The sequence below is a fragment of the Leptonychotes weddellii genome, chromosome 8, assembly GCF_054177405.1.
Source record: "Leptonychotes weddellii isolate Sample4059 chromosome 8, ASM5417740v2, whole genome shotgun sequence".
In the NCBI taxonomy this organism is placed as follows: Eukaryota; Metazoa; Chordata; class Mammalia; order Carnivora; family Phocidae; genus Leptonychotes; species Leptonychotes weddellii.
Window position 1 is genome coordinate 29148822 of NC_138376.1, and position 16232 is coordinate 29165053.

Below are 16232 nucleotides of genomic sequence, written 5' to 3' on the forward strand. Positions count from 1 at the left end.
GGTCCTCGCCCGGAGCGCAGCGCCCGGTGCCCCCGGCCCGGGACCGACTGGCGAGAAGGGAGGTTGTGGGGGGGGGAGGCCCCGGGGCTGCCGGGGCCGAAGACGTGGGACCCCGCCGGCCCCTCCCGCGGGCGGGGCGGCCCCGCGCCGGCTCCTCCCCCGGCGCCGCCGGCCGCCGGGGATCAGTCGCCGCGCGCGGTTCCGCAGGTGGCAGCGATGGCCCGGTCCTGAGCGCCCCGCCATGGCCCGCGCCCCCAGCCCGCTCTGCCTGGCGCTGCTGCTGCTCGGGGCGGTGGGCAGGGCCGGCCCCCGCCCCCAGGTGAGACCCGCGGCCCCCGGGGGAAGGAGGGGAGGAGGCATGGGGGGGCCCTGCGGACTGCGGGCGCCGGGTCCCGGCAGGGGCGGCTCGGGACTTGAGCGAAACTCCGCGACCGCAGGCGGACGGAACCGAAGCCCCGGGGGTGGGGGGAGTAGGGACTGGAGAGTTGGGCGCCCTGAGCCGGGTGCTTGGACGGCGGCCCGAGGTGGGTGCTCGGACGGCAGCCAGCCGTCCCAACCCCGCGAGGCGCTCCCTGCCTGGCCGTCCCCGTCCCCGCCCAGGTCACCCGCTGCCCCGCGGCCGCCCTGCGCTGACTTCTGCGCCGCATCGCCCCGGACCACTTTGCCAACTCCTGCTCCTCGCAGACTCGTGGTGCCCGCGGCCCTGGCACGGCCCCTGCCCTGACCTCACCTCTCCCACGACGCCCCTGAGCCCTCCCCGCGGTGCCTGCCCCCAGCCCACCCTGCTCGCTCGTCAAAGACCCGGAAAAGGCTCCGGGAAGACGGAGAGGGCCAGGGTGTGGACACCCAGCTCCATTCCGCCCTCACGAGCCCCCCAGCACAGCCTTTGACTCATAGCCCCAGGGTCCCTGCGGTGGCAGCTTGTTGCCCTTCTTTCTGACCTCCGGACGGAACTTGAGTGCCCCCCTCCTCCCAGCCCCTGCGGCAAACACGTAGGAGGCTCCCTGCTCCTCTGGAAGCAGCCAGGTCCCCTCACACACTTGTCTGACCCCCCCCCCAATCTGATTAACCTGGTTGACAACATATACCAGAACACATACTGGAACACTCAGAGACACCTTGGTCCCTTGGATGCCACTGGCCAGGGACCACAGATAGACCCCTGCAGCCCCTCTCTGCTGCTCTCATTGCCCTCCCTGCCTTTCTGGGGTCCAGGCTCCCGGGCTGGGGGCTGTAGCCAGCCTGCCAGTGGAGTGGGGGGGTTGTCCAGAGGTGTTGTGAGATGCTAGAGCAGAGAGGAGGCGCAGGCTTGGGTGGCCTGCCCGGTGTCAAGGGAACTATCTCTTCCTACTGCCTCCCGTTCCTACCCCCAGACCTAAACAACTGACAGCTTTGGGGAGTGGACCTGTACAGGCCTTGGAATTTGTCCCAGCACAGGTGGGGGAGGGGGGCATGATGAGGGGCCATTGCCTTGGTGAAGGCTGACTCCAGCTGGCTGAGAATTCAGATGTGGACACATGTGCCAGCCCCCCCCCAAATTCTTTTCCGGACTCATTCCCTCCCTCTCCCTGTCCCCCAGCTCAGCTACTGACTCTGGCCACAGGAGACACCCCCGCTTCCCCAGCACCTTCCCCCAATCCCTCACCAGGCCTTGACTTCCCTGGTGTACTTGGCATCTTTCAGGAGCCAGGACTGCAGACGCATTAGCATGACCGCCCCTCTGGTTCACCTTTACTGCTTCAGGGCTGGGACTGGGTGGAGGTGAAAGGCCCTGCGGCCTCCTCTCATCCTGCTCCGGGCCAGGTTTACAGACCTGGTTTGGATTAAGGGAAGAGGAGAGGTTCTGGAGGCTGCCTGTCTTCTCCCCAAAGTTCCTTTTCCCAGAGGAATGGGGCTCCTTGAACCTGCCCTTACTTCTGATCCCCTCACTGCTCAGCCCTGGGCCTGTGCAAAACCCGACATTCCTATCAGGCCTGGGAGGTCCGAGCAGGGCTGGAGGAGCCAGGCTCTGAGTGAGAGGGTGGAACCTTCAGGAGATGCCCCGGGGCTGAGCATCCCTCCACCACAGAGATATGAGCAAAGGGGCTTTGGGGCTTTGAGGTTAGACTACAGTCCTTGTGACACGACCTCATGCCCATGTAGAAGACTCTAAAAAATGGGTGAATTTTGCATTCTATTTTCTGTTCATGAGGTCAGCAAGACTAGAGTTACTCCCTCCATGTCACCGATGGGGGACAAAAGCTCAGAAAAAGAGCATTCCTGTGCAAGATGACCCTGTCATTCAGGAACAGAGAAAGAGGTGAGGGGCTGGGCTGGTGCCTGATACCTGATTCCCAGAAGGAAGAACAAAAGAATAAGCTGTCCACCGGCAGGTCTAGCTAGGCTGGAAGCGGCTTCCTTGCAGGCAGGGGGATGGCTGAATTGACCTCTAAAGAAGGGGGCCAAGGCCACTCCTTCACTATTGCTGGAAGGACCACCCCCCTCGTCTATTCCTTACCTTCCCAGGAGCCCTGTGAGGGCGCTGGTCTATGTATGAGGAGACAGGCAAGCCTCTGACACCCAAAATTAGAACCAGCCAAACCTGGGTTCAAATCTCAGGTCTACTATTAGCTGGTGATCTTGGGTAGGACAATGACCATCCCGAACCTCAGTGTCCTCGTCTATAAACAGGAATCACAAGTTCTACCACAGCAGGTTATGGAGAGGATTGAGACACTGGAACCCTGAAATGGCAGCTTTAGGCATGTGGGGGAACTAACTAACCCATTTGTCCTCCAGAATCTGGAAGCCTTCTTCAGGGCAGAATAGGGCTTGGAGAGAGGCTGTGGGAAGTCTGAGCCTCCGCATGCTAGTGAAGGGTGGAGGGAGTCCGGGGTGCACAGCGGTCAGCGTGGACTTTGTTCTGAGCTGGGCTCCCTCCGGGACACAGATCCCAGGTGGGGGCCAGGACAGGAGCCACCAAGAAACCACATCCTACCCTCCAATTTCTTGCTCTGAGGAAAAACAGGCCCTTCCTTAGCTGCAGCCTGGCCCTAGGCAGAGTCCTCTGTGTGTGTGTGTGTGTGTGTGTGTGTGTGATAGGGAGACAAAGGGATACAGAGATAGAGACAGGTAGAGAGACACAGAAAGAGAGGGACTAGGGGAAGGAGGATGTGGGTTTTATGAGCCGCTGTTTCTCTGTGTGTTTGTGTGTGATCCTGTGTGTGGCGGTTTGCTGGTGTGCAAGTCACTGTGTGTGAAACATCTCGGCATGCAGTTGTGTGTCCGACAGTGTATACGTGTTTGCAACGACATGTGTGATACTGTCTGTGGGAAGGTCTGTGTGTGTGTGTGTGAGAGAGAGAGAGAGAGAGATTTTTGCGTAAATGGGTGTCTGCCAGTATGTGCCAGCATGTGGGTGAGAGATAGCATGCGTGTGACAGAATGTGTGTTTCTCTGTGTACATGTGTGTGTGACAGTGTGAGCGGAGTATATGTCCGTCGAGGAGTGTGTGTGTGCGCGCACGCGCGCGCGCGTGTTGGGCGCAATGTCTCAGCATGAGTGTGTACCTGACTGTGTGGGAGGTGGGAGAGAGTGTCATGTCTCAGTGTGTAAGCATGTGCTCAGCGGTGTGTGGGATACTGTGTATGACAGCGTATCCGTGTGAGGGTCCCCGAGCATATGGCACTGTGCGTCAGTTTTCCTTTCCCTGCCTTCTGCTCACATATCTGGAGCCCTTAAGAAAAAAATAATGAGGTCAAAGAGCCAGGGGTCTGGCAGCCCGGCCCTTCCTGGGCACAGGGGCCAGGGTGATGCTTTGGGCTCTGGGAGAGGGGCAGAGAGGAAGGAGGCCGGGGGTCTGGGGAGGAGCTGCTGGGGAAAATAGGGGCCACATCAGTTGGGAGGGCCCAGAGTTGTCTCTGGAGCTCTCTTTCTCCTTTGGGGTCCTCTTCCATTTTTCCCACCTCAGTGGCCCAGAGAGGCCAAGGTCTTGTTCCTCCTTCCCTCAATCAAAAAGGTTCCCAGAAAAGGAAAGAACTTATTCACACTGAGAAATAAAACTGGAGGAGGAGTTTTTCAGGTTGGCAGCCAGTCTTTGGAGACGGAGTGCCTTCCCGGGGTATTGGAAAGCCCGTCACCTCGAGAGCAGCCACTCCATCGGCATCCTTCCCTGTCTGCTCTTCCTTCTAACGCTGCCCACTGGTCCAGGGCTGGATAATTCTTAAAGATGTTCACCTGCTTTATGTTGTTGGATCTGTACAGTAACTCTTTGGGAAGAGTCATATGCCCATTTTACAGATGAGGAAACCGAGGCCCCAAAGGATTAAAGTGCATCCTATCAATCCCACATTAACTGCCAGAACTGGGATTTTAAACCCAGGACTTGTGGCTCTCTGTCCAGGGCTCTCTCCAGCACACCACTCCCTCCTGGCATCCTCTTTCTCACCCCATGCTTCCTCCCGAAACTCCTGAATCTGAGAGATGCACCTCCTTATTACAACCTCCACCTGGGCATTGTCTCCATTTTATCCCCTCATCCCCTTCAGAGAGATCTCACAAAGCCTGGCAAGTCCCGATTCTAAAACCTTCCAACCTGCCCTCACCCAGCCCCGTAGCCCCCACAGCTGCCCTCTTCTCTGGGCCAACCCTGCTGTCCCCACCACTGTGTCCTGCCCATCACCAGCACTGCAGCTCCACCTCATCCGTCTTGGAGCAGGGACTCATGCCGTAGGAGGGTGAAATAGGGCTGGGGGCTGGTGGACGGGGCCTGCCCCTCCTCACAGTTCCCTGCCCGCGGGCATGGAGTCCTGAGCATCCCCACGTGGGTTTGCTGCTGGAAGTTGCCACACATGGAACAGAATGATTTGTCCTTGGCATGAAAATATGTTCGTTTCCTCCTGGGAGCTTGTTGATCCTGGAAGTGAGGGAGGAGTAGCGCCCAGACCCCCCAGGAGGCCAGGCTGCCCTGTCCACTCTGTCGTCTCCCTTCTCCTGTAAACAGTAGAAGTCCTGAGAAGGACTGCATTGGCTGCACATTTTCCATGTGCCGGGGGCCCTTCTAAGCATTAACTCACTAAATTCTCACAACAATCCTGGGGGACGGGATAGGTAGAGACTATTATTATTCCCATTTTGCACGTGTGTAAGCTGAGGCTAGAAGTTAAAACTCTTACACAAGGTAACAAACTTAATTTGTAGGGGAGTTAGGGTTGGGCCTCGATCTGAGCCCAAAGCCAGGGCTGCTCACTCTCCACTGTGTTACTGTGTTTACCTGAGCACTTGGGCCCTGCTTACTGGTGGTCACCAGCCTTGTCCCAGACCAGAGCCTCATATCTATCCCAGTCCTGGCCAATGCTCTCTCCCTGGACCAGAAATTCCTCCCCGGCCCAAAAATTCCTCCGGAACACCAGTCCAAAGCCTTCTCTGCTGGCAGGAGCATCAACGTCCCCACCTGTGCATCTTCATCCCTGCTGGGACATCTTGCTGAAATGCCCACCCTCCACTCTTGCTAGCCCAGTCTCTCCCCCAGCTCACAGTCCCCAGAGTCCCCCAGGGCCGAGTCTATACTGAGCCTGGCCCCAACCACCCCAGCGCTTTCACTCCTGCTTTCTCTGTTTGTCCTGCTAAGCCCTTGACCCCACCCACCCCCAAGTAGCCTGGGCACTCTTCCAGGCCAGGGCTCTGTCTTTCCTCTATGTGTTCCCCACCTCCCTCATCCTCACCACCTCCCAGAGCCTGGCACAATATGACTTCCATAAACACCAGATAGGGGAGAGGCCAGAGGTCCTGGTAGTTTGTGCTGTAGGTACCAGTGGGGGGGGGGTGCAGTGAGGAGTTTGTGGAGACCCTGAGCTGGTGTGGGAAGAAGACAGAGGACCCAGATTGTCAGGAAGCTATCTCAGGGTAGAAATGTTCCCTGCCCTCAGGGAGCCCTAGTCTGAGGGGGAAGACACAGTCCTGCCTTCAGGGAGCCCCATTCTGAGGGGGAGGACACAGTCCTGAGCTCAGGGAGCCCCAGTCTGAGGGGAGGGACAGCCCTGCCTCAGAGAGCCCCAGTCTGAGGGGGGAGACACAGCCTTACCCTCAGGGAGTCCTAGTCTGAAGATAGTTTTATATTAGAAGCTCTGCTCAGAGCAGGTGACAGGGCTGCCTCTGTCTTGAACCTCCCTGGAGTGTTTGTGGCCATGTTGGCCATCATGGTGCTGTCCTTAGCCTTTAATCTCATTCCTGTCCACACCCTGAGATTTCCGGTTTCCATCGGCTTCCTTTTCCCCACTCCCTGCCCTAGACACACCTGCCCTATTTCCCAGCTGTGACCATGACCTTGCTTCCTTCCTCCTTTCCTTCTAGAAAGGGAGATCGAGGAGGATTTCTCTCTAGTCTTTCTTCCCCTTTACCACCAGGTGCTGTACTGGGGAACGGGGTTGGGGGTCGAAGGAAAAGGGGTGGGGAGTGGGGTTGATCCACTGGCTCTAGTGAAAATTCTGCTGACCCTTCAGTTGCAGCTAAAATCAGGACACTGCCTTCACTACTGTTGTGTTTTATTCCTTGTTCTTTTATTTGTTTGTTTTTTAAAACAAATCACTTGACGTTTGCCCTCAGAAGAGCTCCTTCAGGTGGCACCACCTGTGGTCTCAGAACCCTAACTCTGAGAACATGGCTGGGGCTCTACCAAGCTTGGTCCCCTTCCAGACGCTTCCTATGTGGACAGGGATAAGCACAGGACAACCTGTGTCTTTATGGGAGGTGCCCTATAAACTGTGACTCAGCTTAAACCGGGGCAGGATTACCCAAAACCAGATCCAGCATATGTTTAGGGCACCACCACCAAGTCAAGGGTGCAAGCTTCTAAAAAGAAGCTATTTTGATTTCAACACCCGTGTATATTTTTGTGATTTCAAAAAGTGAAATTTTGTTTTAAATTATGTATAAGCCCTAAATTTTATACAAGGGGCTCCCTGGTCATTTCAGCATCTGCAGCCTCCAAATGAGGAGTATTTATAATCTTAAGCCTGTTCAGGAAAAAATACAAAGAAAAAAGAAACACCATGCCAAGACATATCTAAAAGAAGTGAACAAAAATGCTCAGAAGGGTCATTTCTCACATGGATGGGTCTGCTTGGGTCTCTGTGCTAAAAAGTCTGTTGTGTCTACCTTATCTAAAAATTGAGGTTCATATCTCCTTACTCACAGAAAGGGGCCCATCCAGGTCCAAGCCTGATCTCCCTGTTCTGGAACTTTCCTGATCCCATGTCCTCAGGACTTCTTCATTTGGTAGAAGCTGAGCTGAATATTTGATCTCTCTTGTTACATTAGAAAGGGACAATGTGTGTGTGTGGGTGTCCTACTGGGCTCCCACTGGGCTCCCAGATAACCATTGCATGTTTCAGGAGAGATGCTAATGATGTAGCATTACCAGTCTCCATAGCATTAAATCCCACCACACCACATGCCCTCCAAAACTTCATCACGGTCCTTGATCTGGGGGACTCAGAGTCCTAGCCTTAGCTCTGCTCCTTGGGGTGCTGTGTGACTTCAACTGAGTCCCTCTCCCACTCTGGGCCTGCATGTCCTCTTCTAGAATGGTTGAAAAGTGCAGGAACCTTGCGGGCAGGTTGACTGAGCACTGGGAAAGGGGTCCGTGGCAATCATGAAGTCTTGGGCCCTCAGGAACTCTGCCTTCTAGGGGAGGTCAGAGGAGACCACGAATGAGACACCCTCCTCTCCCCCTTCACCCACTCACTTCCCAAAAGCATCATTTCAGGAGACATTTGCTGGCCACCTCCTACACGTCAAGCTATGCACCTGTCTATCGGGAGCGATAAAGATGTAAAAACGCCCACCTGGAGCCCCCCTGTGGTAGTGACTTGCCCTGGCCCCCTCTCAGACATAGCCAATGTCTGGGGGGGTTGGGGTTCTAAGGTCCCCTGGAGATGAAGAAACCAAGTGGTAAAAGAGAGGTTGGCTGGACCCCAGGGGCTTCCGTTTCTCCCCTCCCCCCACAGGGCGCCCCCGTGTCCCTGTCGGAGACAGTGCAGAAATGGCGAGAATACCAACACCAGTGTCAGCGCTTCCTGACCGAGGCTCCACCCCCAGCCACAGGTGAGGCCAGGTGGGGCCCTCAACCAACCGGCTCCCAGGAGACTTTGCAGCCCCTCCTCACCCCCTGCCCCGCAAGGCATGGTTGGGCATCGTTTGCCTCTCTGGGATGCCACATCTGCCCTAGGCCTTGGGGAGCCGTCTTATTCCTCCTTGAGCCTCTCAGGAGTGCGGACCTGGCCTTTCCATTCTTTGCCTTCCTTCCCACTTCCTGGCCCGTGCAGGGGTGGGGAGGGAGGGCTGGAGGCCCAACCAACATATTTATAGGAATAATTGTTTCAGAGGTCTTTATGGGGTGCGCTAAAGGGCAGAGGACTGGATCCAGATAGGCCTAGGTTCAAATCCTGACCCTGCGATCATAGCGCAGTGACCACAGGGAGGTTATTCCAGCCTCATGGGCTCCGTTTCCCCCTCATCTGAGACGGATACTTTAAGAATAGGCCTATAGGGATTGTTGATTGAGCACTTACATACCATGCACAGGTATCCACGTAACATACACTGTTTGACCCCAAAAGGCCCTGTTTTTACAGATGAGAAAATAGACGTTAAGTAACTTGCTCAAAGTTCCACTGCTGCTAAGGGCCTGAGTCCCCTCGCATGGTACCTGCCGGGTGGGAAGAGTGCTTGGCATATGGTAAGTGCTCAGCCGAGCTTAGCAGGGCACAGGTTTTGGCCCTGCCAGCCTCCATGGTGGGAGTGCAGGGGAAGTGCCCCTACCAGGCCAGGCGGAGACTCAGAGACTCCTCCTCCCGCACCCAGGCCTGTTTTGCAATCGGACCTTCGATGAGTACGCCTGCTGGCCAGACGGGCTGCCGGGCTCCTTCGTGAATGTCAGCTGCCCCTGGTACCTGCCCTGGGCCAGCAGTGGTGAGTCCTCTCTCCTTCCCCCTGTGTCCAGGAGGCTGGGGGTGGGGGTAGCGTGGGAGCGCGGCTGCCCTTCTGCCCAGACTCAGCCCTCCCCGCCCCAGAAGGTCTTTAGGCCTCCTAATGGGTGTCTGTCCACCGGTCTTTCCACGGGAGGGGGCAGGGGGAACATCAGGTATAACCTAGGCTAGGGCCTGTGCTGGCATGGGAGGGGAGGGCTAGAGCATGGGGTTTGGCTTAAGAGAGACATGTAAGCCCCCTCCATGCAGTGGTCAGGAAAGGAGCCAAGTGGGAACAGATCCTAGGGTTGGGGGGTTACCCAGAGCAATGATGTCTCTGGGTATGTGTGTGTGTGTATGTATGTGGGTATGTGTGTGTGTGGGTATGTGTGTGCGTATGTATGTGTGTGTGTATGTATGTGGGTATGTGTGTGTGTGTGGGTATGTGTGTGTATGTATGTGAGTATGTGTGTGTATGTATGTATGTGGGTATATGTGTGTGTGTATGCATGTGGGTATGTGTGTGTATGTATGTGGGTGTGTGGGTGTGTGTATGTGTGTGTATGTATGTGTGTGGGTATGTGTGTGTGTATGTATGTGTGCGTATGCGTGTGGGTATGTGTGTGTGTATGTGTGTGTATGCATGTGGGTATGTGTGGGTATGTGTGTGTGTATGTATGTTGGTGTGTGTGGGGGGGGTATGTGTGTGTATGTGTGTGTATGTATGTATGTGTATGCATGTGGGTATGTGTGTGTATGTATGTAGGTATGTGTGTGTATGTGTGTGTGTGTGTGTATGTGTGTTTGTAGGTGCCCCCTACCTCGTCGTGGTACCCAGCCGCCTCCTGACTCCTCAGAGGTTCACTGCTCAGATGAATACAGATGGGTTGAGAGATCAGGGCATTGGTGGGGTTGTCTCTCCGCAGTGGGCTTCCCTCCCTAGCTCACTCCTGCCTGCAAGAGACACCCTGCACTGGGAAAGGTATGTCGTTGGAATGCAGGGACCTAAGGTGGCTGTAGGCGGGGCTCTGACCGGAGGGGTAATCGATGTACCCCCACTGCTACCCATCTGTCCCAGGCACCAGAGAGTTTAACACGAGACAAACATCCTTGCCTCAAGGAGCTCATAGTCTCAGTAAAGGAGAAAAGACACCCTCATAATAATAATAATAATAGCTAATATTTACTGACTACCTACTATGTGCCAAGTCTTACCCTAAAAGCAGGGGATTTGTTCACTCTTTAAAACTACCCCATGGTTATGCTCGTTGTACAGATGAGGCAACTGAGGCCCCAGGAAGAGTAAACCACGTGCTTCAGATGATGTGGTGAATGGTAGAGCCAGCATTTGAACCCAGACTGTGCTTTTAACCCCTGTGCCTTGAAGGGGCCTTCAAGGAGAAGCCAGCCCAGAAGCAAGTGGGAGAATGAGGTCACAATGTGGGAAACAGTCTTCCTGGAAGAGGTGGCCCTTTAGTGGAACATCAGGGCCCCTGGCAAGGTCTGACGTGGACTTTCCCTCAAAACAAAGGACTGAGGTCAGATGAAGCCCAAGCAGGGGTGCTAAGGAGGCTCTTTCCTTCTCAGTCTTCCCAGTATACCCACCTCCCCCCAAGGTGCTCAGGGAGAGCCTGGGCTTGGAGAGAGGCACCCACCTAGTGAGATGCAGAGCGGATCAGTGGCCCCTCCCACAGCACTTCTGTGGCCTGTTGTAAGCACTTTACATCCCTACACTCATTTACTCCTCACAATAACCCCATGAGCAAGGACTCTGATTATGCACTCATTTTACAGAGGGACAAACTGAGGCACAGAGATGCCAAGTGTCTTTTCCAAGTTCATAAGCTAGGGAGTAGGAGACCCAGGAATCCGTTCCGGAGTCTGGTTCGGAGTGTGTGAAATTGCTACACGAGGCTCCCTTGAGTGTGCATGCATGCACGTGGGCGTGCATATGTGTATGTTCCTGTGTTGTGTGGCTCTGGGCATGAAGACAGGGGAGTGGCCTGGGTCTGCTGGCTGGGCACACTCCAGGGGAGGGCAGGGAGCTGCCTGCTCTCTCCCCACAAATGAAAAAGTTGAGTCCCACAATCTAATGGTTCTGCTTGCGGTGCTCTGAGCAGCTTTGTGAGCCTCAGCAGATGCCAGGGTCTCTGTGCTTCAGCTTGCTTACCTGGGCAGTGGGATAAAGCCAGGTGATAAGGGTATTAGGATCGCAGGTTCTTGAAAAATGGTTGCTGTTGATTTTTTCCAGCCACCCTACTTATCTGCCCCACCCCAAATCCACAGGCTTTCCCTGCCTCCCGGAGTTTTGGGACTGGCTGCTTGGCCAGCCTGGGCTGGGCCTCTAGACCCCAGGGAGCCAGGCCCCGGACAGGGCCCATCACTCAGCACTAAGCTGCCCCCAGGTTTGCCTGCCCCTTGCGGCTCCATCCATCACCTTTAATTTTATTTGAGCAGGAAATAGGTCCTGGTGGTGCCCGTTTATGAGTGAACACAGTTTTATTGCTTTCTCCATGAGGATACTGGCCAATGCACAGGCCCCCTGCTGGGCTCCACTTCCCTCCCCCCTGGCCCCACCCGACTCACCAAGCTAATTCACTCTCCTTTCTGACACTCAGGATCACTGACTCTGCCTTTCTCTCTCCTCTCCCTGAGTTAGGGCCCTGCAGAGCCACCCACCATGGGCTCCCACAGCATAATTGCTGTCTCTTGCTTGTCCTGCTGGTCCCCTTGGCAGCGGCTGGCCCCAGGGGCTTCCCTGACCCCCACCAGGGCATGTGGAAGCAGGAAGAGGGCAGTGCTGGAGCTTTCTGGGCTGATCAAGTGAATGGCCTATGGAGAAACTTCACAGTGTGAGTTAGGGGTGGGGAGAAGGAACGGGGTGTCGTAGACAGGGTCCTGGCGGGAAACACACTCAGCTGGGAATCTGAAGCGAATTTAATGGAGGGGCCACTTACTGAGGCGGGACAGGGTTAAGGGGCCACTAAGGTGTGTAAAACAACCAAGGACTGTAAAAGGGGGAGGCTTTAGCATTCCTAGACCTGAGTGGAGCAGGTAGGGCACTCTGGGGCCCCCATGACAGCTAGAGGTCATGGTGATGGAGAGGCTACGCAGCAGGGCTGTGGCCACAGAGGGGCCCTCCTACCTTTTACTTGCTCCTTCCACTGGCCAAACCCATAGAGGGCAGGGAGCCCAAATGATGCTGTCCACAAGGTTCAGTCTTCTGGGGTGCAGGGCAAGGCAGAGGAATGTGTGACCAGAGAAAGAATTAAATTTAAAACAATGACACTTGGGTTAGGTCTGTGTCAGGAGATAGGGGTGCCAATGAGACCTCAGGAGTGTGCTTGTGTGTGCGTTGAGGAGAAGGGGGTGACCCCTCACCACAGGGCTGAAGAGGTCAGCTCAGCGGCCCAGGAAGTGGTGCTGAGGGAGGTCAGAGCCTCCTCTTTTGCCTGGGGTGTGGCATCAGGAAGTCTTCCAGAGAGAGGGGACATCAGCGCCAGGTCTGAAAGAACAGGGAGATGGAGAAGAGGGGGAAGAGGGCCTCCATGAGGGGAGGACAGCCAGGCATCACCCTGGAGATGGGGCCGGGCCTCGGGCCTCAGAGCCTCATGACATCCCAGGGATGGGACACCAGCCAAACCCTTGACTTCTGAGCCCTCTAATTCAGAATTTGGGACCCCAGAGGGCAGAAGCAGATGAGTCAAGGAAGGAACGTGTTCAAAGGAGATGCTTGGCGTTAACAAGACTTTGTGAACCAGAAGGCTTGAGTGGCTGCTGAGAGCCCCTTGCCACCTGAGGGCCATCCAGCAGCCTCGTTTACCCACAAACAGCTGATCTGCTCATTACAAATCATTCCAGTCTCATTAGCTGCACCTCCTCCTGATCTGTACCTGTTTGTTAGTTTAGTTCTCATTACAGGAAAGTCATAAAATGCTTTTAAAATGGCCTATAACTCACAATTCTCAGAAACTCTGACAGGTGCCTCCCTTGAGTCTTATCAAGCCCAGGAGCTTTCTCGGTAGGCGGGCAGGCCGGCGTTGCCCCAGGGAGACCGGGGCGGAGTTTGGCCCCGGAGGAGTTGTGGCTGAGGTGGTGCCCTCCTCCAGCCCCAGCCTCACTGAGGGAGTGCCTTCTGGAGAAATCGGGATCGGGGCAGTAGGGCTTTCAATGTGACCCTGTCTTGAAGGCCTCCTATGCACCAGGCACTTCCCATGCTTTACCTCCTAATCCTCACACCACAGACCTGGGACGCCATTATGGTTCCCATTTTACAGATGAGGAAACTGAGACCCAGTGAGGTCTTCCCGAGGTCCCATGGCTGGTGGAGGGCAGAACCAGGATTTGAACTTGGGTCTGGGTAGTTCAGAACCTGAGCCCTTCTCCTGCGCCATGATTGACGCACTACTCCTGCCCCCCACCCCAAGCTGATGCCTTCAGTTCCAGCCCTGCCTTTGACCCTCATACCACCACGGCGCGGAGGGCCTGGGACGCCCCTCCCAAATTTCTTAGCTTCCCGGCCTTCCAGCTGCGGCCCAGTAGTCCTCGCTGGCCTGCTGCTGTTGCCAGGGTGCAGGAGCTAATGGATTCATGAGCAGCTCTCCACAGCCCTGAGAGCCTGCATCCACGTGGAAGGGCGGCTGTTAGCTTGATTACAGACGCCGCTGCAGTTTCCGGGAGGGGAAGTGTTTAATTGGGGGTTTTATTTCCAGCACCAGGGTCTGACTTAATGAAATATCCCTGGGCCTCCTGGCATGCGGCCGGCGGCCTCCTGGTGTTGACAAGACCAGAGCCAAGCCTCTGGCTGTGATTTACCAGTGGCTCCTGGGCCAGATAAAGCTGAGCTGATAAGCAGGGCTGGGCCCGGACCCACCCCACTCTAGCCACGATGGGCATCTGGGGACCATAGGCCTAGCCAAGAATGAGCCCTGGCTTTTAATATTGGCCGCTAATGAAGGATAATTGACAGACACACTCTCATGGGCTCTCTGAGCTTCTCAGGGACGCAGTGATCCCTTGACACGGTGCCAGTAACACATCTGGGCATGTACCCCTCCCCATCTTCCCAGCTGGCTCTGCACAGAGGTTCCAAGAATGGCCCCTATGGGGTCACGCTGCCAGGAATCCACACTGACCAGAGGGTCTGCTGGGAGGATGCGGGGAGTGTTAGCAAACCCAAGCCCAGAAGAAGGGCAGAGGAGAAATGGCACATGGCCACTGTTGACAGTTAGCAGTGAGTCTGGCTGCTAACTTTTGACCTCTGAAGGCAAAGAGCTGGGGGTCCAGACCCTGATTCTGCTACTTCCTGATTGGATGAACTTGGGCAAGTCACCTGGCCACTCAGAGGCTCAGTTTCTTCATCCATAAAATGGGATTAACTGTGCCTTCCTTGTAATGTTGTGATGTTCAAGGTGTCAGGCATGCAGCAGGTGTTAAGAAACTGATATTGTCGGTGTGTAGCTTGCGGAGAGGTTGTATAAGGTGCATGTGGGGAGGGAATAGCAATTGTGGGTACACCTGTGTTAGCTGTGCTATTATTAGGGTATTATCAGGGTCACCCTGCTGTGGGCTAAGGCCTAAATGGGCAATTAGGTGGTTTGTGCCCCATTGCCATGTCCTCTCCCTTCCCCTGGACCCTCGGCCTCCTCTCTCCGCCCTTGCTGTCATCAGAATGGGCTGTCAGTGAGGGCTCTGACATCAGTCTCACTCCCTATGGGGTCAGCTCAGATCCCCATCACTGCTCTGAGGTTATTCCGCCACTGAAGACTGGCTTGGCCTCATTTCAGAAGACTCAGCCCCTGGTGAAGAATTCCAGGCATCCATGCAGCAGATGAGAATGGCATTGGGGGCCTGAGAGGAGCTCTTCCAGTTGCTGAAACCAGAACACATGCCTCCCCTTCTCTGCCTTTGTTTTGGCCTGATTTTGTTCAGAAACACACTTGAGGGGCATTGGGACTCGGCTCTTCTCACTGCTGGAAGTCCCGCCATTAGATTTTCAGGTTTTTGTTTCTCTTCCGTAAAGTCTCTTAGAATGCAGGTTTTTCTAGAAGCAATGATGCTGCAAGGTGATTTACCCTCCCGTATTGCCAGATACCTCTGTCTCTCTAAGAGGGCCTTGGTTCAGGGCTTGTTTATGAAAGAGTGGGAGAAAGGAGAAGAGTGAACAGGGAGGCTGCACTGGGTGACTGGGCGTCGGCGATAAGGAAGGACGAGGGTCTGACTGACAGGCCCTGCAGGTGTCTGACACATACCCACAGTGGGCAGACCTGTGGTTTGTGAACTGTAAGACAGACCTCCGGTCTAGATGGTTGCGTCCCTGCTGGGCCCTTTCGGGGGTTGCCGGGCTCCCATCATGCTCCCATCATGCACACATTCAAATGAGTCTCTTCCCACACACAGTTCTTACTGCTACCCCTCCACCTGGAAACTTCTGACTAGGGCCTCCGACGCTTCTCCATTTTCTCTCCCTCCCTCCCTCCCACTGCACCTTCATCCCAGAGCTGGTCCTTAAAATCTTTTAGTCCTTTAGAATTTTTAAATCTTTTAAATTTCATCCTGGCTCGTTTCCCTGTTTGATCTCCCCGGGCTAACCTAACCCTGTTTTGACCCTGGTTTCCTGGTCCTGGGATCAGACTTACATTCTCCTCCAGAGAGGTAATGAGGCATTTCCTCCCAGACACAAGTAAGCCCCTCATTCCCTCTCATGACCTCACAGTGAACCGGGGGCCCCAGGCCACCCACCTCCCTGGGTAGGGGGATAGTGGGGTGTGGCAGACTTGATGTAAATGGGCATAGAGAACGTCCTAGCCCCAGCTCTGTTAGGCCTGTGTTTGATCTCTCTTAGTTTACATTTATGCTATTACTTTCTGAGGGCTGTTTTTTCTGTGAGACTCTTCATTCCCTGAAGCCTGGAACTGTACTTCCTCCTTCAGACTGGGAGCTCTCTGAGGACAGGGGCTGGATCTCTCCCTCCTCTCAGACCAGGAGGTCTCCAAGGGCAGTCTATCCCCAACATCCCCATTGAAGGGAGGAGCTGGGTCTTCCCCCCTTTGAATGGAGGGTCTCCAAGGGCTGTGCCTCTATCATCGACATTGTATTCTCTTTAGATCAGGCCGTCTTTGCGGATAAGACTATGTCATTTCCATCAGATTAGGACTTCCTAAAGGCAGGGCTATGTCTCCTCCCTCAGACTGGGGTCCCTGAGGCAGGGCTGTGTCTCCCCCTCAGACTGGGGCTCCCTGGGGCAGGGCTGTGTCTCCCCCTCAGACTGGGGTCCCTGAGGGCAGG

The 16232-nt window shown here is 55.4% G+C and overlaps 1 protein-coding gene across 1 annotated transcript in view; it reads left to right on the forward strand.

Annotated features, from left to right (window-relative positions):
* The first annotated feature begins 241 nt into the window (after positions 1-241).
* GLP1R (glucagon like peptide 1 receptor) overlaps positions 242-16232 on the forward strand; it is a 33130-nt gene continuing 17139 nt past the window's right edge. The window contains exons 1-3 of the mRNA XM_081827549.1: positions 242-319; positions 7986-8082; positions 8842-8949. Of these exons, the coding sequence (XP_081683675.1) occupies positions 242-319; positions 7986-8082; positions 8842-8949 (283 nt within the window). The remainder of the gene's footprint in view (positions 320-7985; positions 8083-8841; positions 8950-16232) is intronic.